This window comes from Podarcis cretensis (assembly GCF_951804945.1).
Source record: "Podarcis cretensis genome assembly, chromosome: 6".
Lineage (NCBI taxonomy): Eukaryota > Metazoa > Chordata > Lepidosauria > Squamata > Lacertidae > Podarcis > Podarcis cretensis.
In genome coordinates, this window is record NC_137175.1 from 31,944,654 (window position 1) to 31,969,753 (window position 25,100).

A 25,100-nucleotide genomic window follows, 5' to 3' on the forward strand; every position below is an offset into this window, starting at 1 on the left:
ACATGCTTTACTCTACAGCAAATGCTGTAAACCCACCTGCGACATGGTAAATAATACACCAGCCCATATTAATATGGAGTCCCAGATTTTAAAACTCGGCCAAACTCTAGTGAGCGAGATGAACCCAAACCTTAAGTAAGCAGCCACATCTCCACCTCCTCCCTTCAGCTTGGGACTGGAGACAGGAGGCAGAACAAGTGGGCTTCTCTCTGCACCAAGCTCAAAGAACTCATTGGGTGCAGAGGTGCAGCGAGCCTCTGCCTTCCCTACATCCAATTTTGAGCTGTTGTGGGCTTGCTTTCTGCCCCTCCCTATGTCTGAGCTGAGAGTTAGATTTTCCTGTGACCTTGGACTCCGTTTCTCAGGCACAGTAAAAGGTCAAGGACAATACCCAGTACAATTGCTTCATCAAAATAATAGGTTGAAAGCCTAACTATTCTGAATTTTTTGTTTTAATAAAAAAACCCCCTGCAAATCTTGCAGGAAGAATCATTATCCAGTTCCTTTCTCTAAATGTTATATACTCAACCACATGGGTCCACCTTCCCATTCCATGATATGCAGACTATGTGCATGTACTGCACCCAATGCACAGTTTCTCCTCCTCAACTTCGCATCGTATACAGTCATACCTTGGACCCCGAACTCCTTGGTACTTGGACGTTTTGGCTCCCAAATGCTGCAAACCTGGAAGTGAGTGTTCCGGTTTGCGAACCTTCCGTGGAACCCGAACGTCCGGCGGGGCTTCCGTGGCTTCCGATTGGCTGCAGGAGCTTCCTGCAGCCAATCAGAATCTGTGCTTTGCAAGTTGAACGGGCTTCTGGAATGGATTCCATTCGACTTCCAAGGTACGACTGTAATTACTCTATGAAGAGTGAATGCCTGATTCAGAAGGACACTTTTCTCCCTTACACGCAATCTCCCCACTCAATTCACCAACTGCTTCTACTACTAACAGTACAGAACATTTGTTTAAGACCCATACCATGTTATACCGGTTCATAGAGGCAACGTAGCCCCAGCCCAAAAAGCTTAGTCGGTATGACGTCAAACTCCTACAGCAACCCTACACGGGTTGCCATGGCCTAACTCTACCCACTAGAGACCTTTCGCCCAACATACTTCGTGCAGCCTAGAAAAAGACCAGTTAGGATCTCATGGTAAGAGAGTTACTCACCTCCTTCTGCACCATCCTGGAGGCAAGGATCCTCTCAATGATGTTGGCATCATCCTCGGGAGGCTCCTGTGGATCCCGAGACAGTAAGGTTAGTTATTCTGATGCAATAGCGGCATCTGATGCCCCAGAATTGCACAGGTTAAAAGGGGGAAATCCTCAAGCTCTCAAATCCCAACTCAAGGCCTCTTCTGGAATTAAAAGACAGGCAAATGTGTATGTCAGGCTTCATCAACCTGGCACCCTCCAGGACTCCAACTCTCATCAGCCTGACATCGTCCAAAACATGTGGAGGGCACCAGGTTAATGAAGGATGTTCTATAGTAATTCTGCTCATGTAGGACTGGGCCACCCATGAGGTCAGTGGGGTGAGGAAGCTGCCTCAGGCAGCAGAAACGGGAGCCACCACACCACCCAGCTAAAGGAGGCTGCGGTGTGGCAGTACAGCATGTTCCTGTTTTGCCTCAGGTGGTGCTTTGTGGTGTGCTTTGCTATGGCACTAGGACTAGGTATACCCACATTCAAATCCCTGCTCAGCCATGAAGCTCACTGGGTGACCTTGGGCTAGTCACAGTGTCTCAGCCTAACCTACCTCAGTGTTTTTGCATGGATAAAATGAGAGAGGATACCATGCATGCCACCTAGAGCTCCTTGAAGGAAAGCTGTGATAGATATGTAATAATAAATTTTAAAAATGTGGAGTCGTCAGTGAATATGCCTGTACAACATACATGCTCACAAATAACTGCGTATCAAATCCATGTTACCATTTTTGTTTTGTTTTGTATGTATTAAAAAGTAACGCGTCAGGCCCTATTCAGACCACCACTGGAAACAAACTGGGAGCTTAAGAAGTGAAGTTAGTTTACATGTTTTGGTTACTTGTACATAGCGTGTTCCATGTTCTTGGATCCTCAATGATATGGCCATAGCACCAGCATATACGTGTCTCTGCTCTCAAACGTTAGCCAGTATTAACCCAGACATCCACATGTCATGTTCCTATTACATTTCTCCTCCATATCAGAAAATGATATTTGGATGCAAAGAAGCAAACCTTGTTTCCTCAACAGCCCCAGCCTTACCTCTGCCTGCCAGGCCAAGGTAGATGCAGAGAGAGCAGAAGCCCGACCAGCTCCCAGAACAGCAATTGTTTCACCATCATCATCCACCACCTTGAAATCCAGGTCTTCGTTGTACTTCCTGCGCTTCACCTGGCGGCCAGAGCGGCGCTTCTGTGCATCAAACAGAAGCTCCGATAAGAGAAGAGGGATGCACACCTAATTTCCTGACTCAGATCTGGCACTTGTCCAGCTAATACAGAGAGCAGGAACAGGACTCAGAGCTTGGCTGGTGCTCTCCCAGCCCTTGCAAAACTAGGGCATTGGCAGGATGAACTAAGCAGTCGTTTGAAGGACACAGTCAAATGCCCCCTCTAACCACACGGTCATTTTTATTTATTAATTTACACATAAGAGGACAAATGTAATATAGCAAAAACCAGCCCTCCACTAGTACACTATTTTGTGATTTTTTCCAAAGATATCACACCTTACTATTCCATAGAACTATTCATGTATCTCAGTCTGTCATACATGTTCAAGTATAGAGCAATTGTAAAATCTCTCCTTCTTCCTTGCTAACAAGGGTTCTCCCATTCAATCTCTCGTCCAAAGTCTTAGGGGAGTGATGCATCCAATTCCACTTGATGCTATGTGGTGTAGCTAATAAAGCTGCAAAAAAACTGTGCAGAGGCCCATTGTGTTTTCCATTCAATTTAAGGGCCAACTTTTCTGCCATTGCTATCTGCCATGACCACCATTTCAAGCATCCTACACCAAGGATAAATCTGGAGCCAACTCTTTAACATCAGCACCTCTGGTCCTGGGTGCTGTACACCACAAGACAAGGGAATCTGCTCTTTCACAGTCCTATGCATGTTGAAAGGCCCCATAAATCCCAGAAAGAAAACCAGCACAAAGCAAACCACAAGGCAGGTAATGACTTACTCTGGTGGGTGAGAATCTGCATTTAGTCAAGTACATCTAAAACCTCATGCCCCCCACTTCAGTTGTTTCCTTCCAACAGCAAATATCCTTCTGATTTCAACACCATATGCTCCTGGAAATCTTCACTAACTCCATAGGCAGTGTCTCCATAGACAAGGAAAGGAAAGGGAGGCAAAAGCCCTTTCTGTTTGGGAAACTCTAAGCACAATTCAGCTCACTCCACAGAATCACTTTTGCTGTCCTGTGTCTTCCCTGGAGCTGCCCTTGAGTAAACCATCACTCCCTTCATGCTGCAAATACTCTCCGAGCAAGCTCCCTGTTGAATTCACAAATCACTAATTTAACAGAACATCTCCTTCAGCATTCTTTATCTCCTCTTTGCGTCTCCAGCTTTTCTTGACCCATAATCTTATTGGGTCTGTTAAGAAGCAAATTGATCATAGTGCTCCCTCTCAGCAAAAGCAGTGCTAGCTACAGAGACAGAGCTGCAGTTCCTATTTAAGGCTCGGTCTGCGGGTGGTAGCTGCTGAAGCAACATCTGAGCTCTGCTCATATGAAGTATTCAGCCTGAGCATGGAGCTGTCCAGGGTACCTTTGACTCAGCAATTGCAAGAGTAGAGGGAAAAGTTGAGAGGAGAGCATTCTCTTCATACCAGTTGTATCTCGGATGCATGGCCAGACGGTAAGATCTTGTCATTTTTAAAGGAGAAGATACACACACAGCACATCCCCCTATATTTCACTATACTGAACAATCAATTCTATACTATATAGATTCCCACCTCTCTCCAGCACAAGCAGGGCCAGGCACAAGATCAGTACAGACCATGCTATCCATGAGGGGAAGGGGTCATGTAGTATTAAAAAACAAGGCCTTTGCATTTTGGACATACACAGTTTGGCAAATTCCCACACTTCTGGTTTTGGGCACAAACTGCTATCAAGATGTATCCTTTGGGACTCACATTGTAAGGAATGTATGATTAAAAAATGAGCTCTCCAACTAAATAGGAGGAACATTACTGGAACAGCAACTGGCCATATACCTGAAGAGTCACACACAGAATCCCAATGATAGCAGTCATTCTTTCTCAAGATAGAGCCTCCCATGCCATAAAGGTGAGAAGCCCAAGCCTACCTGGCTGTCAGCTGATTCAGCAGACTCCTCAGGGCTCTGCCCAGACAGTGAAAGGAGGCTTTGATCCAGCTCAAGGCTGTCCACTGAAGTGTCATTTTTCCTTTTCCCTTTTTTTTTCTTCTCAACAGGAGTTGGTCCTTGCTCCGTGCTGCAGATATAAATGAGTAGTGTCAGAGGAATATGAAATCGCAGGCACATTTTGAAGGACATCAGCTTGGTGTAATAATTTGCTTGGTGTAATAATTTGTGTTTCTGCCCAAAATGCCTCCCTAAAATGTGTCTCCCTTTGTGCCACTATTCCTTTGAAAGTACTTGGTCGTTTTCAGTCAGGATCAAAAGGGTCACACACAAAACCATGCCTTTGGATGGTTCTCTTCCAATGGCAGTTATGTTCTTCCCAAAAACCACATCTGAATCAAGCCATGTTTTGGTTTAGCATTACATGCACGCCTGTTCAGTGTCAAATTAAACAGAACCCTTCACTGGGCTTCCAAACAATTTTAAAAAACAAATGGGGGTGGGGAAGTAGGGCTAGGAGAGGTTGATGATGTCACATGGCAGTTGGGTATTCTTTGGACAAAGAGAGTCAGGGCTGAACAAGAGCTGCGTTAATTGAATTACAAACTGACTGGTATTGCTGGAGGAAACAGGTTACACTTTCTCCCTTTCCAGGAACAAGTAAGCAAAAGATGTTTGCAAAATCTTTTCAACACGAAAAGGAGAAACATATTATAGCAAGCAAATACAGAGACATTTCACTGCACAGCATTGTTTTAACATCTTGTTTATGAAAAGGCAGCCTCAAAAGTGCCTGTGTTAAAAAAGAAAAGTGGGCAGCTAGAGTAAGTCGTTCAGTAAATCATCCATTCCATGTATCCAAAATGCACATTATGTCAATACCTTTATTAGGTCAACTGAAATGTCACAAAATAATGGCAAGTTCCCCACAGCTCTTCATCAGGCTAGGTAGTAAAAATTGCGAAGCGGGTTTCGTTATCAGAGGTTATTCCCTCTAACTGCTAGGATAAAGCTACCCAATTTTGTTTCTGTTGACTTTTTTTTTTTAATAATTTTTATTAACTGGCCAATCACATCAAATTAAATCACATCATATAAATTCCGAATTACAAAGCCAAATTTTTAAATTTTGTTGGGGGAACCCATACTTCAAGATCCAAAGGGGAATTCAAATCATCTTCTTATTACTGCGTTAATATCCAAATCAGTCCCAATCAGTCCAAACAAAGTTCATAATTCTATCCAGTCTTATCTTGGTGTTGCCACATCATATCTTGTTCGTATAATTTCTCTTTTTCCTTTACGATCTCTTCTGTTAGTCTCCTTAAGCCGATAGCAAGTATAATAATCCTGTGTGGATTTCCCGTTCCTCCACTAAGTCCAGATGGTTTCCATATATCTCCTTTGTAGATAACATCACTTTTTCCATCGTAAATTTTGGCATTTGTCGCTCTTAAGTCCCACCGAGGAGTTGATTCATGATATGTAAACAGCTCTATTTCTCTCTTTCTCCTCCCAGACCCAAGAGCTCCCACAATGCCTCACAAAATGGCGATGGTATTTTTTTCTAAGTGCGACACTCCAAAACTCTTAGCTTTCCAGCTTCATCTTGAAACATTGCTTTGGATCGAAAGTTTATCTCCACACAGCCTTAAATCCACAGCTTAAGTCCTTAATTTCTGATTCATTAGGGGAGGGGATTCTTGTTAAATCACATAAAAAGGTAGAGGCAGGTTTTCCCCCCCTCCCCCCTCAGTCATTTATCATACCGTATCTTCACGTTCTTCTCGTATTTTATTGTTGTCTTGTTATCAGAGATCTCTTCTGTCAGCAGTATTTACTCCCCATTTTCCTTGATGTATGTGCAATTAATCACGTCCGAATTGTTTCTTTTAAAGATCATTGCAACCAGCGGCGCGAATCGGGGACGGCGTCGAGGAGTGCCGAAAATCCCACAGGAGGGCTTTGTGCCTAGTGCCCCCACCCCCACAAATTCGGGGGTGGTATAGGGCACAGCAGGCAAGGGCCGTCCCCCCCATAATCCTGGGGGGGGGTTAAGGAGGCTAATTACCCCCATCATAGCCTCCATATTACCTCGTGTGGGTCGGAGAGATGTTATTGTCAGCCATCTTCCGATGCGCCACCTAGTGGCCCCCCCTCTGTTGACTTTTTTTTAACCTAGCATACCAACTAAAATTGATCTCTACCTCTGATAATATTATAACTGCTTAGTTTTCTCTTTATTCCTGTTCTCCACCTGCCAAGGTAACTGTGTGCTTTACCTAAGGACAGAGACAGAACTGGGTAACAGCTAGCAGTTGCAGTTCCAAAGCATCATATTTTCTCCTTCCTAGTAGACCTTGGTGAAACGTAAAACCTGCATAGCTTCTAAAAGAGCCTCATACACTATACAATGCAGACCTTCAAATAATTGGGGGGTGGGGAGGAGCACGCCATGATAGCAGGAATACAATGAATAACCTTTATTTGCTGGAGTTTTGGAAATTTGGTTCCAGGCAAACACTCAAAGTTTTAAGAATCTGACGAGGGCCTGTTCCAGCTGCTTGGACCATTAGAGATTCAGCCAGTGGCCAAAAGGAGCAGAATTCTTTGGTTTTGCTCCTTTCTTGTGCCTTGTTTTCCTCTACTACAGCTTAACCCAGCCCTTTCCAGTTGTTTTCATGCATCGGATGGTGTTCAAGGTGGCTAACAATACAAATGCAATAAAATACAACAAAAACAACATTAAAATTCAAAACACATCAGGTTAAACAGCAAGAAAAACAACCACTTCAAACCAATTTAAACATATTTACAATAGTTGGCTTATGAGTTCAGGTCCTGTCTAAATAAAAATCTTCTTGCCTACCAACAGGAGGTCACTAAGAGATGGGAACAGCCAGACCTCCCTGTGGCGATCACACAGGGTCCCCGGATGTTTCACCGTCTATTGATCCCTGCGCCACCACTTTATTTCTCGCTGCCACCACCTAGACCCTACCTGGTACAATACTGAGTCCAGTCAGGGTTAAATTGGAACATAAACTTTTGTTTATTTATTGCAGTTTAACAAGCGTGTGGTTTCATAAACAGTATCGGTCAATTACAATCATGGGGTGCCTATCCAGACCTATAACTTCTGCTACCTGCTCTCACTCACTAAACCACCTCTCAGCTATTTACTTGTCTTCCTAGCCCCTAACTATTCCTGACTCAGCTTATTTTGTTACACTAACTCAACCTACCCACAAACTCTATCCCAATTCACTCCGACTCCAACCAACCACCCAACTCCCAACGAACTCCTCCCTTTGCCCCTCCCAGAGCTGGTTTTATAGTCCCTCTGACTCCACCCCCTGGGTTCTGATTGGGTAACCTGTTTAACTATTTCACCTCCAGCACTCTCATATGTTAACGTCACGCTCCCTTGGCAAGGACTTCTACAGCAGCCATCAAGAAGGTCTTCTTTTAAGTTCCACCAAATGTGGTTCTGATGTTAGCCAGACTGACAGAAGGACCTCTCTTCGAGAATCTTAAAACCTGGACAGCATCATATAGAAAAATGTAACCTTTCAGACAGCCTCGTTCCAAGATGTGTAAGGCTTTGTAGGTGACAGCTAACACTTTGAATTGTGCCTAGGAATGGACTGGTAGCCAGTGAGACTGTTGTAAATGGGGGGGGGTGTAGCCCCCATAACTGGCCCCATCAATTTACGCTTCCACCAGCTGCAAACCAGACAATGCACAATCAGGCACAGTTCAAGCCAAATTCCCTACGATGTTTCTCAAATTAAAAGTTGACAAATTTCAAACACATAACTTTTTTAAACATAACCCAAAGCATGTTCAGGGTTTAATGTCCTTTCCCTATCAATGATGCTTACTTCCAGTGCACTGGTCTCAGCCAAGCACTCAGAGGCACCAGGCAAATACCAGATCAGTTTCACATACCTGGTACCAGCGTATACAAATCAAGAGAGCTGTACCAATTTACCAGGTCAAGCGAGTGGTGGTGGACAGGAACAAGACACCCACAGAGACCACAGAAATCGCATTTCAAGTGTATTATTCCTTACTCAGGGCTGTTTTCATCTAGTTTATTTTTGCTTTTGCCACTCCTTTAATAAGAAATGGTTTGCTTTGGTTTATCTTTCTTTGTCTATTTTAAAATCATGTTTCCGCTGAACCTTCCTGCCCCTGTTTCATGGGAAATTGCTGTTAGCTGGAGGTTGTGCAAAAAAATAATTCTTGCCAACAGCTTTTTCAGGCAGTTGTGATGCAACCACATGCCTGTGAATGAACCAGAAGCTCTGGAAATGCACTGATGCTGTAGCTTCTGCTTCAGTAGCAAGTCCCCAGACATTGATTTTGCAGTCACAATTAACAACGGTTCCATTCATGAATGCTGGAGCTAACTGTGATTAGAAATAATTTAGAGGAGATTATGCCACGATTACCAGCCGCTTAGAGAATTTGCAGCAATTGCTCCATTTGCATGCATGTTTTATACTGTCACTTCAGAAGGAATGCTTCCCTGCTATCTTCTTTTTTAAATGTCTTGTGACAGGACCAATGGACTTGAATCCTTATTGAGAATCTAAGTAGCAAGAATGACCCTTTCGTCACAAGCAAGTTGCTTCTAGCCGTGGCTCTAGTCCACAAATTATGAAGAGCGACATAATATATGGCAGTCACGAGTGTCATTGACAAGAAACCCACCCCCTCATGAATTTAACATTCTAAAACTCTTCTCCTTTTTGCACTCCTCTCCCACTGTTACCCTACCTGGGTGGGCATTTCTCTCATTCTCTCTGACCTTTAAAGCCCTAAACGGCCTCAGTCCAGTATACCTGAAGGAGCGTCTCCACCTCCAAAGAGAAAAATAACTACCAAACTTTTAGAAGACATCTAAGGCAGCCCTGTTTAGGGAAGCTTTTAATGTTTAATAGGTTATTGTATTTTAGTGTTTTGTTGGAAGCCGCCCAGAGTGGCTGGGGAGACCCAGCCAGATGGGCAGGGTATAAATATTATTATTATTATTATTATTATTATTATTATTATTATTATTATTAAAACCCCTTTAAAATTGATCACTAAAGTCAATCTTATGGCACCTGGTAAAAGTAAATTTTTTTTCCCTACACTTTTGAGGTCCTTAACAAGAATTCCACAGGACAAATAGGGACAAGGTAGGCCCAAAGATGCAGCACCTTGGAGAGTTCTAGCTCACAGTATCCAAGTTCAGTAGGTTCTAGCTAAGGAATAGCCATTATGCTGGTGTCTGGATATTTATCTCCTCCAGTGCTGCTGATCTGACTGTCCACTTCTCAGTCCAGCTGTTCAGGGTGGGGTACATGATCATTCTTGTGGTCTCTTAGCCAGAAGGTTTATATAGGGTCAGGCTGCCTTAGCTTCAGCTATAAAACTGCACCATCCCAATGCCACACTGAGGTGCGATAACAGGCATGACTTCACATAAACCGATTTCTCTTTTTAAGCATGATGAAATCCACACAGAATTCTCTATCTAATGTGTCATGCTCCTGACCACTAAAGAACAGCAAGTCAAATTTTCAGCCCAGGTGGCAAATGAACGTTGAACACTTTCACAGGTTTCAAGTGAACGCAAAAATAATCACATGCCGGGATAATTAGTCCGCTTTCAGATTAGCCTGGTGCTTGTCCTTTGTTTACCTGCACAAGACGAACCATAACCCCAGGGAAAGCATGGCTTGCTGGGGAGTGGAAACTTCACCCCTGGATTCTTAAAGCAAGTGACTCTGTGAAAGCTTTTAGCCAAATCAAAGGGAGAGAGAGCAACAAAGGCAGGAGACATTACCTACGCCTATCTTTAATTAAGGACACTCTCAAGGGAGATCAGCTCTTCTCTCTTGACCAGCTCGTAATTAAAGAAATTAGTTCAGGCAGCAACACAAAGAACCCTAAGACATGCACCCTCGTTTATTACGGTCCTTCACTACAACAGACATAGAAAAACAATCACATGTCATTTTGAGGAAAATGGGCTGTATTCTAGGATACCCATGTCACCTGAAAGCTTAAGGAGGGAAATGGGTTCTATTTCTGACTCTTGTCATCGATGAACCAGGACTTGCGATGCCCCCCACCTTCCCCTATTCCCACATTTAGCTCCACTCCCCCCCCAACAAGGATGAATAAAGCTACCAAGAGGTCAAAATTCTTGCCTCATTTATACTTGGGGATTTTTCTATAGAAGACTCCCACCAAAGACAGATTTCAATTAAGCCACCTCCTATTTATTGCAACCATTTACTTACTTTTCTTCTTAAACCAAAGTATGTGACATCGGGGATGGGGGGGGGACTGCCCAACCTCAAACACCAAGTATTACTACAGGAGGCAGTCAGAACTTGAGATTTAGGTCCCCTTTAAATGTGGTCTGAGAGGAACAGGGGTCGTTTCCAAGTACAGTGGTACCTCGGGTTAAGTACGTAATTCGTTTCAGAGGTCCGTTCTTAACCTGAAACTGTTCTTAACCTGAAGCACCACTTTAACTAATGGGGCCTCCTGCTGCTGCCGCGCCGCTGGAGCACGATTTCTGTTCTCATCCTGAAGCAAAGTTCTTAACCCAAGGTACTATTTCTGGGTTAGCGAAGTCTGAAACCTGAAGCGTATGTAACTTGAAGCACATGTAACCCGAGGTACCACAGTAGTGTGAGCCCATTTAGGTTTAGGCTGTGTGTGAATTATCACTTTTAACTACATGTATATCCTTCCCTGCCTCCCAAAGGACTCCAGGATGATTAATACAGATAACAAAACAATTAAAATATCTCAAAACAATTCCAAGACAAATGCAGACACTACAGTATGGGCAAGACCAATCACATGGTTTTTCCCCACCTGACCAGCTATGGAATGACATCATAGCACTCCCATACCACTGTGGCTACATTTGACAGGAGCCTTAGATAAATCTAAGTAGGGAACAATCATTTTCACTGCGTTCAATGAAAACAAATTACGCTTCCACACTGGCACAGAAATGGGAGCTCTTGCAGTTTTAAAAACCATACTGAGAAGGCAGACACATGGTTCTGAACAAATTACTATAAATATGATTAATAATGCTATTGCTAGGTACTAATTTTATGAAACCCCAAAGTGAAAACATACTTTTAAATATCCAGTCCCTCTAGCACAGAAACATCAATAAACCAAATAGGCTCTCCATCCCATTTTGCCAAAATCACCAAGCTGCCTTTATTCCACAACAGCATTAAGCAATTTGTTTCCTATCAACATCTGAGCCATTCTCCTATAAGTGGTGGGACTCAATTCTGGGGGAAAAAACCAGGGGGTGCAAAAAAGTGAGTCTATTGACTGCATTTGACATATGCACATTACAGGTTTTAGCTCAAGGGTGTTTCATTCTGTAGTCCTCTGGGATACACTATGCTTTGTGGTATAGAGAAGTGTAGATGTAATAGCCTGTTCCTAAAAACCACCCACAACATTCAGGCCAAAGCAAAGCAGAGAGAAAAATGGCTGCGGGGGAAACAAACAAAGGGTAACATGAAATGAGTAAACACCCACCTGGTCTTCTTGGGTCTGGCTTTGGGGGGAGACTCCGAGTTGCTCTTCTTCTCTTTAGGCTCCTTTGGGACTTTGGGCTCCCGAGGCTTTCTGGGTTTCTTTGCCCCCTCCTGCTTGGGCTCCTTGGCCTTTTTAGGCTCCTTGGGCTTTTTGGGTTCTTTTGGTTCCTTAGGCTCTCTCTTTCTCTTTGGTTTGGCTTCTCTTTCACCCCCTGGTTCCTGCTGCCCCAGCTCTTTTTTCTTCCGTTTCTTCTTCACCCCAGTGCCCCCACCCCTGTTGTCCTGCATCCCATTAAGGGATGTCACCATGTTCTGCACAATCTCATCGGGCACCTCAACAGGTACCACATCCTGCTGGTCCTTCTGGGCCAGACTCACGCTGGCCAAGTCAGAGATTGTCACCAGGTCATGCAAATCTTCCTGATCTGTGCTGTCAGCAAAAGGGGACTGTGGCTTGCATTCAAAGGTGATGGAGGCATCAGACATTGGGGAATGACTCAGCACATTAAAATTTGGCAGCTGCAAAGAGAACACAGAAAGAAATGTCACCACACATGTACACAGGAGTGTGTATTGCTGCTGAGAGCTTGAGAGCCAATCCTGGCCGCTGTATTTAACAAGGTAATGACAAGTGGCCTGTCCTTCTCGCATGATTTTGAATAAAAGTTAGCTTTGACAAAAACAGCAGAAAGTTTCACTCAGTTAATCCACACTGATGCCAGAGTTTCCATCCAGGTCTTAGGCAACCTACCACGTTACTAGGATTTTTCTCTGTGCTAGAAATAGTGCATTCCCTAAAAAAAGGTATGCATGACTGGCTGCCTCAGGACTATGGATTATGACATTGAAAAATGCATATGCCCGGCAAAAGAAGAGACACTTGATTATGAAAGGATACATACATACTCAGAAATCAAAGAGCTGGAGGAATTAATGCAGATTTTGAAGGGATCCCAAGGGCCATCTACTCCAGCCTCCTGTGATGCAGTAATCACAGATAAAGCATCCCTGACAGATGGCCAGCCAACCTCTGTTTAAAATTCTCCAATGAAGGAGGGACCATCACCTTCTGAGGTAGTTCATTCCACAGCTCTTACCATGAGAAAGTTCTTCCTAATGTTTTGTCAGATTCTCCTTTCTTGCAATTTGTATCTGTTGGTTCAGGTTCTACCCTCTGAAGGAGGAGAAAATAAGCTTCCTCCCGTCTTTCATGACACAGCCGTCCAGATATTTGAAGCTGCTGTTGACCTGACAATTCACACCTGCTGTTGGCCTGCTATGCTAGCCGGAGGGTGTAAATGACTGAGCTGCCACAGAAACATACCATCTCTGCTTTGTATAAAAGAGATGTAGCGGGCCCTGTCTCTAAGATAAAATTTCGGTTCTCTGGGAAATTCTAGCTACCATTGCTGGCCTCTAATCACTACATCACAAATAGCCAAGATCCTATACAAAGATGTATGATTATGAAGAAAGAGGAAAGTGTGACTAAGGTCTTGACACAGCTGTTCCCCCAGTTGTTTTAGAACTCCCAGTCTTTCAAAACCACTGAAAATTATTATTATTATTATTATTAGTAGTAGTAGTAGTAGTAGTAGTATCCCTTCCACAACAGCAATGGCTGCCCTAAAGACATACCTGTCAAGTCCATTATATCAGGACAGGGAACTAATTGTGAACCATTTTTGATACATGGCAGTGCACTTTAAGTGATTAATTTGTATAGAGAAGAATAGGTATGTGTACTGCTTTGATTGTCAGAAGCATTTCATATGACAACAAGCTGGGCAGAAATGGAAATTCAGTTCCACTAGGATTTCTTGCATTTCCTTTTCTCCCTGCACCATCTCTAAATCTGTTCCAGAGCTTCCCTCAACCCACCAGAGCAATTTTAGTGCGGAGGGTGGGGAAGTTCTTACTGCACAGCTAAAAATGCTTGCAGTAGTGAAATTGTTTAGTTGGGTACTGCCCATTGTGCAAGTTCTCATAAAAATAAGGTGAAAGAGCAGATAGCCAAATAGCCCCTTGCAAACAAATGCACAAGTGTCACCTCTGTCCTAATGTAACTACAACTTATCCAACATTTCATTACGACACAGCACATCCCAAGCAAAATAAACCCTTCCCCACTATCCTGCTAGCCCTAACTTTGCCTCATACTCACTTTCAATCTAGCACAGTGGTCCTCCAAATCTTGCCAACTCCCATCAGCCAAAGGGTTGGTGGCAGCTGTATTCCAATAACATAGGTTTCCTATGCCTGACCTAGTACAACTTCAGTAAACTCGCCTTGGCAGGTACCAACATGAGGGAAAATGTGTCTCAAGGCTATGGCTGCAGGAGCAAGATAAAGCTTTGCTATCGCCATCAACAAATAAACAAGTACCAACGGATAACCATTTACCACAGTGGCCACTACTTGCAAACTTTGCAAAGAAGCACACGCAGCCACACGTGAACCTGGTTGTACAAACCTGGCTGAACATCAGATATCCAGAACAGTAAAGATGTTCTAAAAATCACTTCACTGTGCAATGCAATGCAACAACCCAGCTTATCACATGGCTGCATGGGAAAAATCCAGCAGCAATTCAAGCCAACTCCTGTTTTAAATTGAGTTTTCCTATAATATTCCTGTGTATTTTCAAATTCAGTGTAACACTTTTCAGCTGCTGCATTATTTCACAGCAAAGACATAACAGTACACCCAAAAACTTAAGAGAGCATTTCATTTCAGTGAGGCAGAGCTGCCAATTTCAGGGAGAAAGATATGGCTCTCCTGACTCCTGGTATGGATTAGCAGAGTCATCCTCAGCCATGTAATAAAAGAAACAAACAAACAAAAAACTTAGGAAACAGGATTCCTCAGCATCTTGCTATTCTTGAACTGGTAAAAGTCAACAATGATTCCGAACAAAGGGATCTACCCAACGTCACATAAACAGAAGGATTCACCATACAATGTAACACCCAAAACGGCCATGCACAGATCTGCCAAAATGTAAATTCAGTGGCGCTGTGGGTTGAACCACAGAGCCTAGGGCTTGCCGATCGGAAGGTCGGCAGTTCGAATCCCCACGACAGGGTGAGCTGCCGTTGCTTGGTCCCTGCTCCTGCCCACCTAGCAGTTCGAAAGCATGCAGTGCAAGTAGATAAACAGGTACGGCTCCGGCAGGAAGGTAAACGGTGTTTCCGTGCACTGCTCTGGTTCGCCAGAAGTGGCTTAGTCATGCTGGCCACATGACTCGGAAGCTGTACACCGGCTCCCTCGGCCAGTAAAGCAAGATGAGCGCCGCAACCCCAGAGTAGTCCATGACTGGACTTAACAGTCAGTGGTCCCTTTACTCACATAGTATGAACTCTTGATGGAAAATGAGGCCCCTTTCCTAAAAGACAGTATTTTAAAATGCTTCTGCAAATAAAAAGGTTTTATATAAATGGCCTTGGCCCAGTATACCTGAAGGAGTGTCTCCACCCCCATCGTTCTGCCTGAACACTGAGGTCCAGTTCTGAGGGCCTTCTGGCGGTTCCCTCACTGCAAGAAGCAAAGTTACAGGGAACCAGGCAGAGGGCCTTCTCGGTAGTGGTGCCTCCCCTGTGGAACGCCCTCCCATCAGATGTCAAGGAAATAAACAACTATCTGACTTTTAGAAGGCATCTGAAGGCAGCCCTGTTTAGGGATGTTTTTAATGTTTTATTGTGTTTTAACTATTCTGTTGGAAACCACCAGAGTGGCTGGGGAGGCCCGGCCAGATGGGCGGGGTATAAGTAATGGTAGTGATGATGATGATGATGATGATGATGATGATGATGATGATGATTTTAACCCAGCACTGAAAGGCATATAATTTCACTGCCAGGATAAAGATGTATATGATCTGAAGAGAAACCATTGTATATACAGAGAAGACTCTCCTCAGAGAATGGGTAAGGGCCATAGTTCAGTGGTAGAGCATCTACTCAGCATGCAGAAGGTCCCAGTGTGAGAGCCAGTGTGGTGTAGTGGTTAAGAGCGGTAGTCTCGTAATCTGCGGAACCGGGTTCGCGTCTCCGCTCCTCCACATGCAGCTGCTGGGTGACCTTGGGCCAGTCACACTTCTTTGAAGTCTCTCAGCCCCACTCACCTCACAGAGTGTTTGTTGTGGGGGAGGAAGGGAAAGGAGATTGTTAGCCGCTTTGAGACTCCTTAGGGTGGTGATAAAATGGGCTATCAAATCCAAACTCTTCTTCTTCTTCCCCCTAGGTTCAATCCCTGGCATCTCCAAGTAGGGCTAGGAGAGATCACTGCCTGAAACCCCTGGAGAGCTGCTGCCAGTCGGTGTGGACAATACAAAGTGAGAGGCACCAGTGGTCAGACTCAGCTAGCTAGGGATGATGGGAGATGTAGTCCAACAACAGCTGGAGATCCAAGTCTGAGAAAAACAGTCTTAACTTGTAGAGCCAGAGCAGCGTTTCATCTGCATTGCCGATTCGGATATTGCTAGAATCTCCTTTCCGTCATGAAACCCCACAGATTGGCCCTGGGCAAGTCATTCCTCTCTCAGTCTAAGCTACCACACAGAGTTATTGCAGCAATAAAATGAGATGATCCCATGTACATTGCCTCGAGCTACTTGGAAGAAGAGCAGGATACTGATGTGATTTTAAAAATAGTTTGGAAAAGACTAAACCAATGGCATTTAAACACATCTGCAACTGATGTGGCCATCTGCAATAACTGATTGCAAATATGTAAAAGAACATTGGTGTCCTTTTATACAGGGAATCTGGAAATACAAATCATAAACATGCTGCAATCTAAATAAGAAAATTGTGACTAGAATTGAGCTTCATATAGTGCATTTACTTGCAACAGACGTGCCCTCTCCTCCATTGATGTTTATAGTGTGTAATATGTAAAACAATGGAAACAAAAAAAAAATTAATGAACTACTGTAGCCCCAGCAAACCTTATCTGAGTCCTGCAGGAACCTCAGAACTGAATTAGATTTGCTACACCTGTACAACTAGAATGGAAGAACCCTGAAGTACAATATAATCTGAGCAGTTAATGATCTTAAATTTAGTTTTCAAAATAGCTGTTTGAAATGAGTAGTTATTGAAATGTACTACTCTTTCATAATTGAAAAATCAACCTAGTTAAAAATACAGCTTTAAAATTAACACTGAAAGAAATGGGATGAAGCAGTCACCTTTTCCTTAAATTGGTAGTATAAGTCAGTCTGCGTCTATTTCTACACAACTTCCTAATAAAGAAGTTAATAATTAATATGCATTTGTATAATTCCTAACAAAACTCTATTGCTCTTTTCTGACAGATTTGCTTGTTCTCTTAGGTTTGAAGATTACAGTGGTACCTCGGGTTAAGTACTTAATTCATTCTGGAGGTCCATACTTAACCTGAAACTGTTCTTAACCTGAAGCACCACTTTATCTAATGGGGCCTCCTGCTGCCGCTGCTCGATTTCTGTTCTCATCCTGAAGCAAAGTTCTTAACCTGAAGCACTATTTCTGGGTTAGCGGAGTCTGTAACCTGAAGCGTATGTAACCTGAAGTGTATGTAACCTGAGGTACCACTGTATTTCTTAGCTAGCTTTATATTATTTTTAAAATCTTTCTTAATCACCTGAAGAGGCAGGATGGCTAAGCATACAATTTTAACAGCATAATTCTATGCAGTCTTACCCAGATGGAAGTATTATTGAGTTCAATAGGACTTACTCCTAGCTAAGTGTTTTTAGTATTGTAACCTAAATAAATATGACTGCATTACGTCCCTTTCTGGAAATTATGCATGTTAAATTGTTGAAAAACACATAAAACCCAAGTTGTTAAAAAATTAATTAATTGCAAATTTGTAGCAGGCTTATTTTTTGGGAGAGCAGCATGCTTGGCCCATCCTTCATTTTGAATATTATTATATACGGTACATTTTCCTATAAAAGGGATAGGTGGAATCATTTTGTGGAAACTGGTTGAAAGTCAGACATGTTTTACTTCTATCTACTGTACTATTTTTGATAGGAAAATCAAAACAGGATAAAATTTGTTGCAGCCTTATCCATGCTTTAAATTAACACAGTCAACATAATTATTTGTTCTGCAGCCACATCATTACCTACTAGCTCAGGCCCCCTATTGGGAAGAATAAATAAATATGTTTTCAGAAAATTATACTTCCTAACACCAACTGCAGCTTCTAATTCCATTAACACTTAAAGTTCTCTTGACACATGCAAGTTTTCCATGTCCAGCTTTGGCATGTGAAATTCTAATGCAGTTAACCAATAGCAGCACAGACACTTCCTTTTCTTTTTCCTTCTCATGTGTGACTTGACATCTGCTCAAAATACTCCATTTTAGCTGCATGCTTATGCCTCCATAACCTTGCATTTTCAAACTTTCACCAATAAACCATCATAACAAAATATCTCACTTAAAGTTAATTTGCATCTCTGGGATTATCATAGTAGCAATAGTACAGTTGGATTACAGATGAAGGCAGGTCGGTTCTATATCACGAAAACACCTGTAGTTGGATATACAGTGGTACCTCGGGTTAAGTACTTAATTCATTCCGGAGGTCCACACTTAACGTGAAACTGTTCTTAACCTGAAGCACCACTTTAGCTAATGGGGCCTCCTGATGCCGCTACGCCGCCGGAGCACAATTTCTGTTCTCATCCTGAAGCAAAGTTCTTAACCTGAAGCACTATTTCTGGGTTAGCGGAGTCTGTAACCTGAAGCGTATGTAACCCGGGGTACCACTGTACATAGGAACTACCATACCTCTGGAAGATAGGACAGGTCTTACAATCCTTCTTCATTTATTTGGCTCTGTTAAAGCAATGGCTCAGCATCTAATGCCGGTTGGCAGATTTGCAAATAGAATTTGTATCTCTAATAATAAAAGAGAGCAGAGAATAGAAACATCAGCAAAAAAAATCTCTCTGTGTGTGTGTTCATGTTGCACAACTTCCCAAAACCTGTCCTGGATCTGGCACTATGAATCTCAGTGAAAGCCAATGGGTATTCAAGTACACCCAGAGCAGGATGGAGGGGGAAGAGAAAAAACTTATCTGCTTCCAATCAGGAGCTGCTGTGAACATAGTGAGAGAGAGAGAGAGATGCACTTTAAAGCCAAACTGTCAAGGTTAGTAGGCCTCAAAAGTATGACCTACTTTTTTTTAGCTGCTTGCCTGTTTGTATTTGCAGAGACCAGCGTTCTTTAGGCAAGCTCTGAAAAAAATACTTCAATAGAAGCCACTAAAATTTAATTAACCCGCCACCCTTGATGACCGATCTATCACCATGAAACACTGTACTAAACTGCTTCACATGTGTCCTTCTCTAACACAAAGATCAAACCAGTACAAGAACTTGAAATAACAGAAATGGTGTGTCCCAGCTCACACCCCAAAGAAGAAAAGAAGGGTGCTTAGTCTGCCATTCATTTTTCAAGCTGCATGTGTCCTCATACAGGAGAGGGAAAAGCAGCCGGGCCTTTACTTTATTTTTTCACTGAACAGGTTTCAAAGAAAAAAAGCTATTTTGGCTTAAAAAGCAGACTGCCTCTCCAGCACTGGGAAATACTAGAACAAAGAGAGAAAGTTAAACCCTTAATACTGAGGTAAGTTTTTCCCTTATCTGTCTGTGAACATACCCGAACTTTAGATTCTGGCCTGGAAAAAAAGGTGTCCCCATTCTAAAAGTATAAAATACCCTATACAATGCACAGGTGTATACTATTTTGAACCTGAAATGCAAAACACTGTGCAAAAGGCAAACCAAGGACAAGGACATGCCTGGAAGCTCGCAATCTAATTTAAACATAAAACATAAAGGGGAAAGATGGGGAAGGTTAAGGAAAGGAAAACAAGGGTTTTTGTTTTTTTAAAAGCAGGTGGATCTTAAATAAGTCGGGAATAAGAAGGATATCCAACTATCTTTGGCACTGAGCCCCAAAAGATTTGTGAAGTTAGAAAAGCCAAGGATGAAAGATATTATTATGAATTTTAAGAGGCGAGTTCTTGATGATCGAAGGGTGTGAGATGAGATAGAGAAAGGCAGAAGAGACAGAATGAACAGATTAGGAGGTTATAGTGATGGTGAAAAGAGAAGAGGCAGGGAGGTATTGATGATGGTGGAAAACACAGGGTTAGGAATGCAGGAGAGGGGAGTCAAGAGATTAATATATAATCTTCTTCCTGGTCACGCCCAGTCTCATGTGGTCAGTAACCCAAGTCTTCCTCACCTAGATGTTCCAGGCCATGTTCTCCCAAACCTCTTGCCTGTTCCTTGCCTTCCAACACACTTCCTCTTTAGGTATTAGTCAGCTCTCAGACCTAACTGTAGGAACAGCCTTATGAAACATACAAGAAAAGAAAACCCACAGAACTGGCTAGTTACCAGCCTCAATCCACTGCCACCATGCAGGGCAGGCCCCTGGTAACTCTGCGACATTTCAGGGGAAATCACAGTGGTATTATAGGTGCCATATCTAATTTCACATATCCCTGCATGTTATAAATTTCCCTAAAAGCCCTGTTAGGTACAGGCTGCAAATGGAAACATTCCAGGCCAGTCAGCCCTGACCTTGCCAAGATACCTCTACTCTACTCTGTATCATCAGAGCCACAGAACCAAAGAGGTGAGACAAAGCAAAGCTTAACCCCTCATGGGTTGCCATTTCAGGGAGAAACATTTGTTCAGTTCATTTTTCAGAATTCATTTTTCACCAATCTCCAGAGTGATCCTATCTCTCACAACAATGCTACTTCTCACAACAACACTTAACATTGGCAGCAGTTAAGTGCTCATGCTCTTCACTCATCAATAGGCCCTTCTCAACTGTATCAGACACTGTGAGTATCATTAATCCTTTCTGTATATACAAGAAAAGAGTCAGGTGGGTTTTTAGCCAAACCAGAGAGCTCAAGTCTATTGCACAAGCCAAAATGTGGATTGAACGAGAGGGTTTTTTCTCTGCGGTGTACCCCATATGTGGAACTTCACCTGCTTTAAGCGGGTATCTTTCTCCCTAGTTGTATTCCAATATTAGTTCTCTTGAAACAAGCTTTTAATTCAGTTCTTGCTAGAACTTAATTTATTATTATATTTCTTCACATCTCACCTCTTTCCCAGACTGGAACTCAAACCAGCAGCTTACACAAATTAAAACAACACATGTAAAATACAGAAAGCTAAAAACATACAATATGCTAGTTAAAAAGTAAAAAAAAAACCTATAATAAAATTTAAACAATATAAAAATAAATCTATTGAAATACAAATAATATTTTTGCCTCTAAGGGTTGTATCCAACATTAGGAATTCCGCAACAGAACTTCCCCTCCCTCCCTCTCCTCCCCACCCCACTCGCTCCCAAACTCTGTTCTGTGGTTTTCGCCAATCGTCCAAGCAGATCTGAGTGGCACATAGGGAGAAAAGAGAGGAAATTCTGTTGTGGAAGTCAAAAAGCTTACGCTAACAAAACAACCTTTCGTGTTTTTCCTTACTGATGCTGCTCTTCGTCTGGTAATGGTGTTTTAACTACAGGACATTATTATTTTCATTCTTATTTTAAATTTTGTAAGCTGCAACTCTTTTTGGGAGGGGAAACAAAAAGCACATATTTTGGTGTAAGTAACGAAATAAATTGCCACCAGCATGGACCAAACAAGAGCAATCCTCACTACTTATGAGCAAACTCAAGAAGTATTCAGCTAGAAGCAGATTACATTCCAGATAAGCCATCTTTGACTAGCATAAGGCATGTTAACATAATAGTTATATCTTGGTATTCTAAGTTAACAAAACGACTTACAAAAGTGTCTCATTAAAACAATCAAAACGTGGAGATAAACCACAATGGTAGCAAGGACATCCCAATAACAATTAAAATCTAAGAATACAGTGGCACCTCAGATTGAGAACAGTCCAGTTTAAGAACAATTTGGTTTACGAACTCTGCAAAACCGGAAATAGTGTCCCAGTTTGAGAACTCTACCTCGGTCTAAGAATGGAATCCGAATGGTGGAAGGGCACCGGCGGCGGGAGGCCTCATTAGGGAAAGCGTGCCTTGGTTTAAGAACAGTTTCGGTTTATGAACGGACTTCCGGAATGGATTAAGTTCATAAACCGAGGTACCACTGTATTAGATTTTAATATGCAGCAAGGACAGAGATGAAATCTCTGAAAAATAAAAACTTACTAACCCAAAGGACATTTTGGTGGTCCGCAAACTAGCACGGGGAGGCACTTCCACTGAAAAGGCCCTCTCAGCAGTCACTACTCACATAAACTCTGACAACGCCAAGAGAAGTGAAAACATGTGTGAACAAGCCATTAGATGGACACCAACAGACCAAGTCATTCACAAACTTCTCTACAACAAGCCCACCTGTTGATTCTTAGGCAGGTTCATTCACCTAAGAAACTCCATCAGTGGAAGCATTTTTATCCTCTCCTCACCCTGCTCGCCCCAGAACTGGCTCAGTGGGTGGGGGGGTGTCCAGGAAATTTCCTCAGAAAAGTGAGGGGGGGGGATTGTTCCGTCTGGCAAGCTGAAATGCTTGTGCAGGCAGAATGTTCATAATAGCACAATGTTGAATTCCACCCTATGTCTTGTTGGTTTTATGATGGGTTGCTGGGTTTTTTCTTTCCCCCCTGTAATTTTAACTACTTCACTGCATTCTCTCCCCTTCTTCTTAATGTAACCATTCTGAAAATTTGAATGAGAGGCAACTTATGAAGGTTCAAAGTTGTACCATCAGGGACAATAAGAAGCTTCAAGAGGGATTTTTTAAAAAATCCAAACAGCACAGGGGCACTAAAGGTTAACCAAGGGTTACAAACCCTTTCCACACACTCCTCTAACCTCCCAATCCAGATTTGGAGACCCCCCACCACCCTGCAGCTGTTTATTGTTAAGAACAAGGTGTGTCCAGACCTAAGTTTGCTATTCAAACACACTACTGTGTAATGTGTAATTTGGCCCCGAAGTAGCTACCCATATTTGCTATTTTATTCAGAAAAACTACACATGCGAAAGCGCACCAGAGCTTAATAAAGCATTCCACTTCTGATCCCTGCACATTATGTCAGCCTCCCCCACTTCTAAAATCCACACTAGCCCCAAATCTAGGGGACAAGCCTTATTATTATTATTATTATTATTATTATTATTATTAATGTCATATCTCCAGGTTAAATTGGAAATTTTTTCAGTCCCAGAAGAATAACCAGTTTTGCTGCCCTGAATGCTCTCCTTTCTCCCCTGCCCTCCTTCAAGCCCAAAACTCTCAAGTTAGTCAACAAGTGAAGAAAAACCAGTGGAACAAGAATGCCCCCTTTGCTCGCACTGAAGGAAGGAAAAGTGGGGGGAAAGAAAAAGCTTTGACAAGATGCTGATATTATGAAGGCGGAGAGTTGGGGGACACACAATGATTCCTCTGTCTAATATTACCTCATCTGCAGCACAAACCCTTGAAAATCACTTAAAATATTTCTCATGTCAAATCCAGAACATCCAGCTGAGCATTTCTTTCAGCCAGCCTCCCACCTAGACTTCCTGTATGGGAAACACACAGCATTAGAGGTCACTTTTGGCTGCTGCATATGTGAAAAAACAACCAGTGGCTGTTTCTCTCCCTGTAAGGTAGCAGCAGCCCTTCTGACTGCCTGTCCTTTCCCCTTCCAGGGATCATCAGTTTTTGCAGATCACAAAGGAGGAGCTACATCCCACAGTCCACCAACAATACCTACCCCTTAGCAGCCTCACTAGAAATTATTAGTAAGAGGAAGGAGGCAATGTAAATGCCGAGGCTCCGATGGTATCTTGCATTATGTGGATACAATAAAAATAGACTTGCAAGGGAAAGCATAAATCTTGGCATCCCAGCTCCATGCAAGGAGAAAAACACCCAAGGCAGCAATGCAGACTCTCCAAGGCTAAAAAGAATTAGGCAGTGGTGCTATCGAGGCAGGACTGTAAAGCAGATATCAAGGGTCCTATTTAGCAGAATGAATTGGGGTGGCAGGGCAAATGCAGCCAATATACATTACCATCTACAGAGGGGCTCCTCCCTAAGCCCATCAAGTTGCCTGGCTACATCACTGGAATGAGACAAAACGTGTGTTTGTGTGAACAGGGTGCAAGAGCAGTCCTTTAGAATTCAGTTGCAACAGCCAAGCCTACATGCTGGCACGGTTTCTAATGATGGGGTTTTACTGCGGCTTTACAGTGAATCAGACCAATTGTATGTCTAGCACGGTATCCGTCTACCTGGTCCCTTTCTGTAAGTAGTTTCCCCCATAATTCCTGCCCAAATTATTTTTAAGTGGAAGCTCCAAAGACATCACACACACAGGACATGTGCTTTGTCACTGAATTATGGGTACCCCTGCACACTCCTGGTCACTATTTCCTGTATCTCTGCCCCTCAGTTTCTGCCAACCCCCCCCCCCCGCATTTTCTAAATCCTGGATACAGAACTGGGCAAAATAACGATATGCAAACTAGGCATGTCAACCTGGCTTTAGACCGTTTGAGGTGCATATTTTAAGGACCAATAATAATAACAACAACAACAACAACAACAACAACAACAACAACAACTTATTATTTATACCCCGCCCATCTGGCTGGGTTTCCCCAGCCACTCTGGGCAGCTTCCAACAAAATATTACAACAACAACAACAACAACTTATTATTTATACCCCGCCCATCTGGCTGGGTTTCAACAACAACAACAACAACAACTTATTATTTATACCCCGCCCATCTGGCTGGGTTTCCCCAGCCACTCTGGGCAGCTTCCAACAAAATATTAAAATACAATAGTCTGCTAAACATTTAAAGCTTCCCTAAACAGGGCTGCCTTCAGATCTTATCTTATTTCTGTAACTGTAAATTGTTTTAAGCTGTTGTTAAAGTTGTGTTGCAATGTTGCAACCCACCCTGGGACCTTAGGGTGAAGGGCAGGTGAGAAATTAAAGAGTAGCAACAGCATAAATAATAATAATGTGCTGGATACAGAAAATGAATGCTATGAGAATGAGAAAAGGGCATTTTATCATCCATTAAAAGAAGAAGCAAGTTGCATCAATTTGCACAATGCGTGAAAAAGGGCATGGCTGGGAGAAGGCTACCAGCAAAACAGCTGTTTCTTAAAGAACAAAGA

At 42.8% G+C, this 25,100-nt stretch overlaps 1 protein-coding gene across 7 annotated transcripts in view; it reads right to left on the minus strand.

Moving 5' to 3' along the window:
* Window positions 1-25,100, minus strand: part of CHD6 (chromodomain helicase DNA binding protein 6) — a 107,658-nt gene that overhangs the window by 40,990 nt on the left and 41,568 nt on the right. For all 7 annotated transcript variants that reach the window (XM_079978693.1, XM_079978697.1, XM_079978696.1 and 4 more), the window contains 4 exons: window positions 11,918-12,435; window positions 4,322-4,469; window positions 2,260-2,409; window positions 1,178-1,243 (listed from right to left, as the gene is read on the minus strand). In XM_079978693.1, coding sequence (XP_079834819.1) covers window positions 1,178-1,243; window positions 2,260-2,409; window positions 4,322-4,469; window positions 11,918-12,435 — 882 coding nt within the window. The remainder of the gene's footprint in view (window positions 1-1,177; window positions 1,244-2,259; window positions 2,410-4,321; window positions 4,470-11,917; window positions 12,436-25,100) is intronic.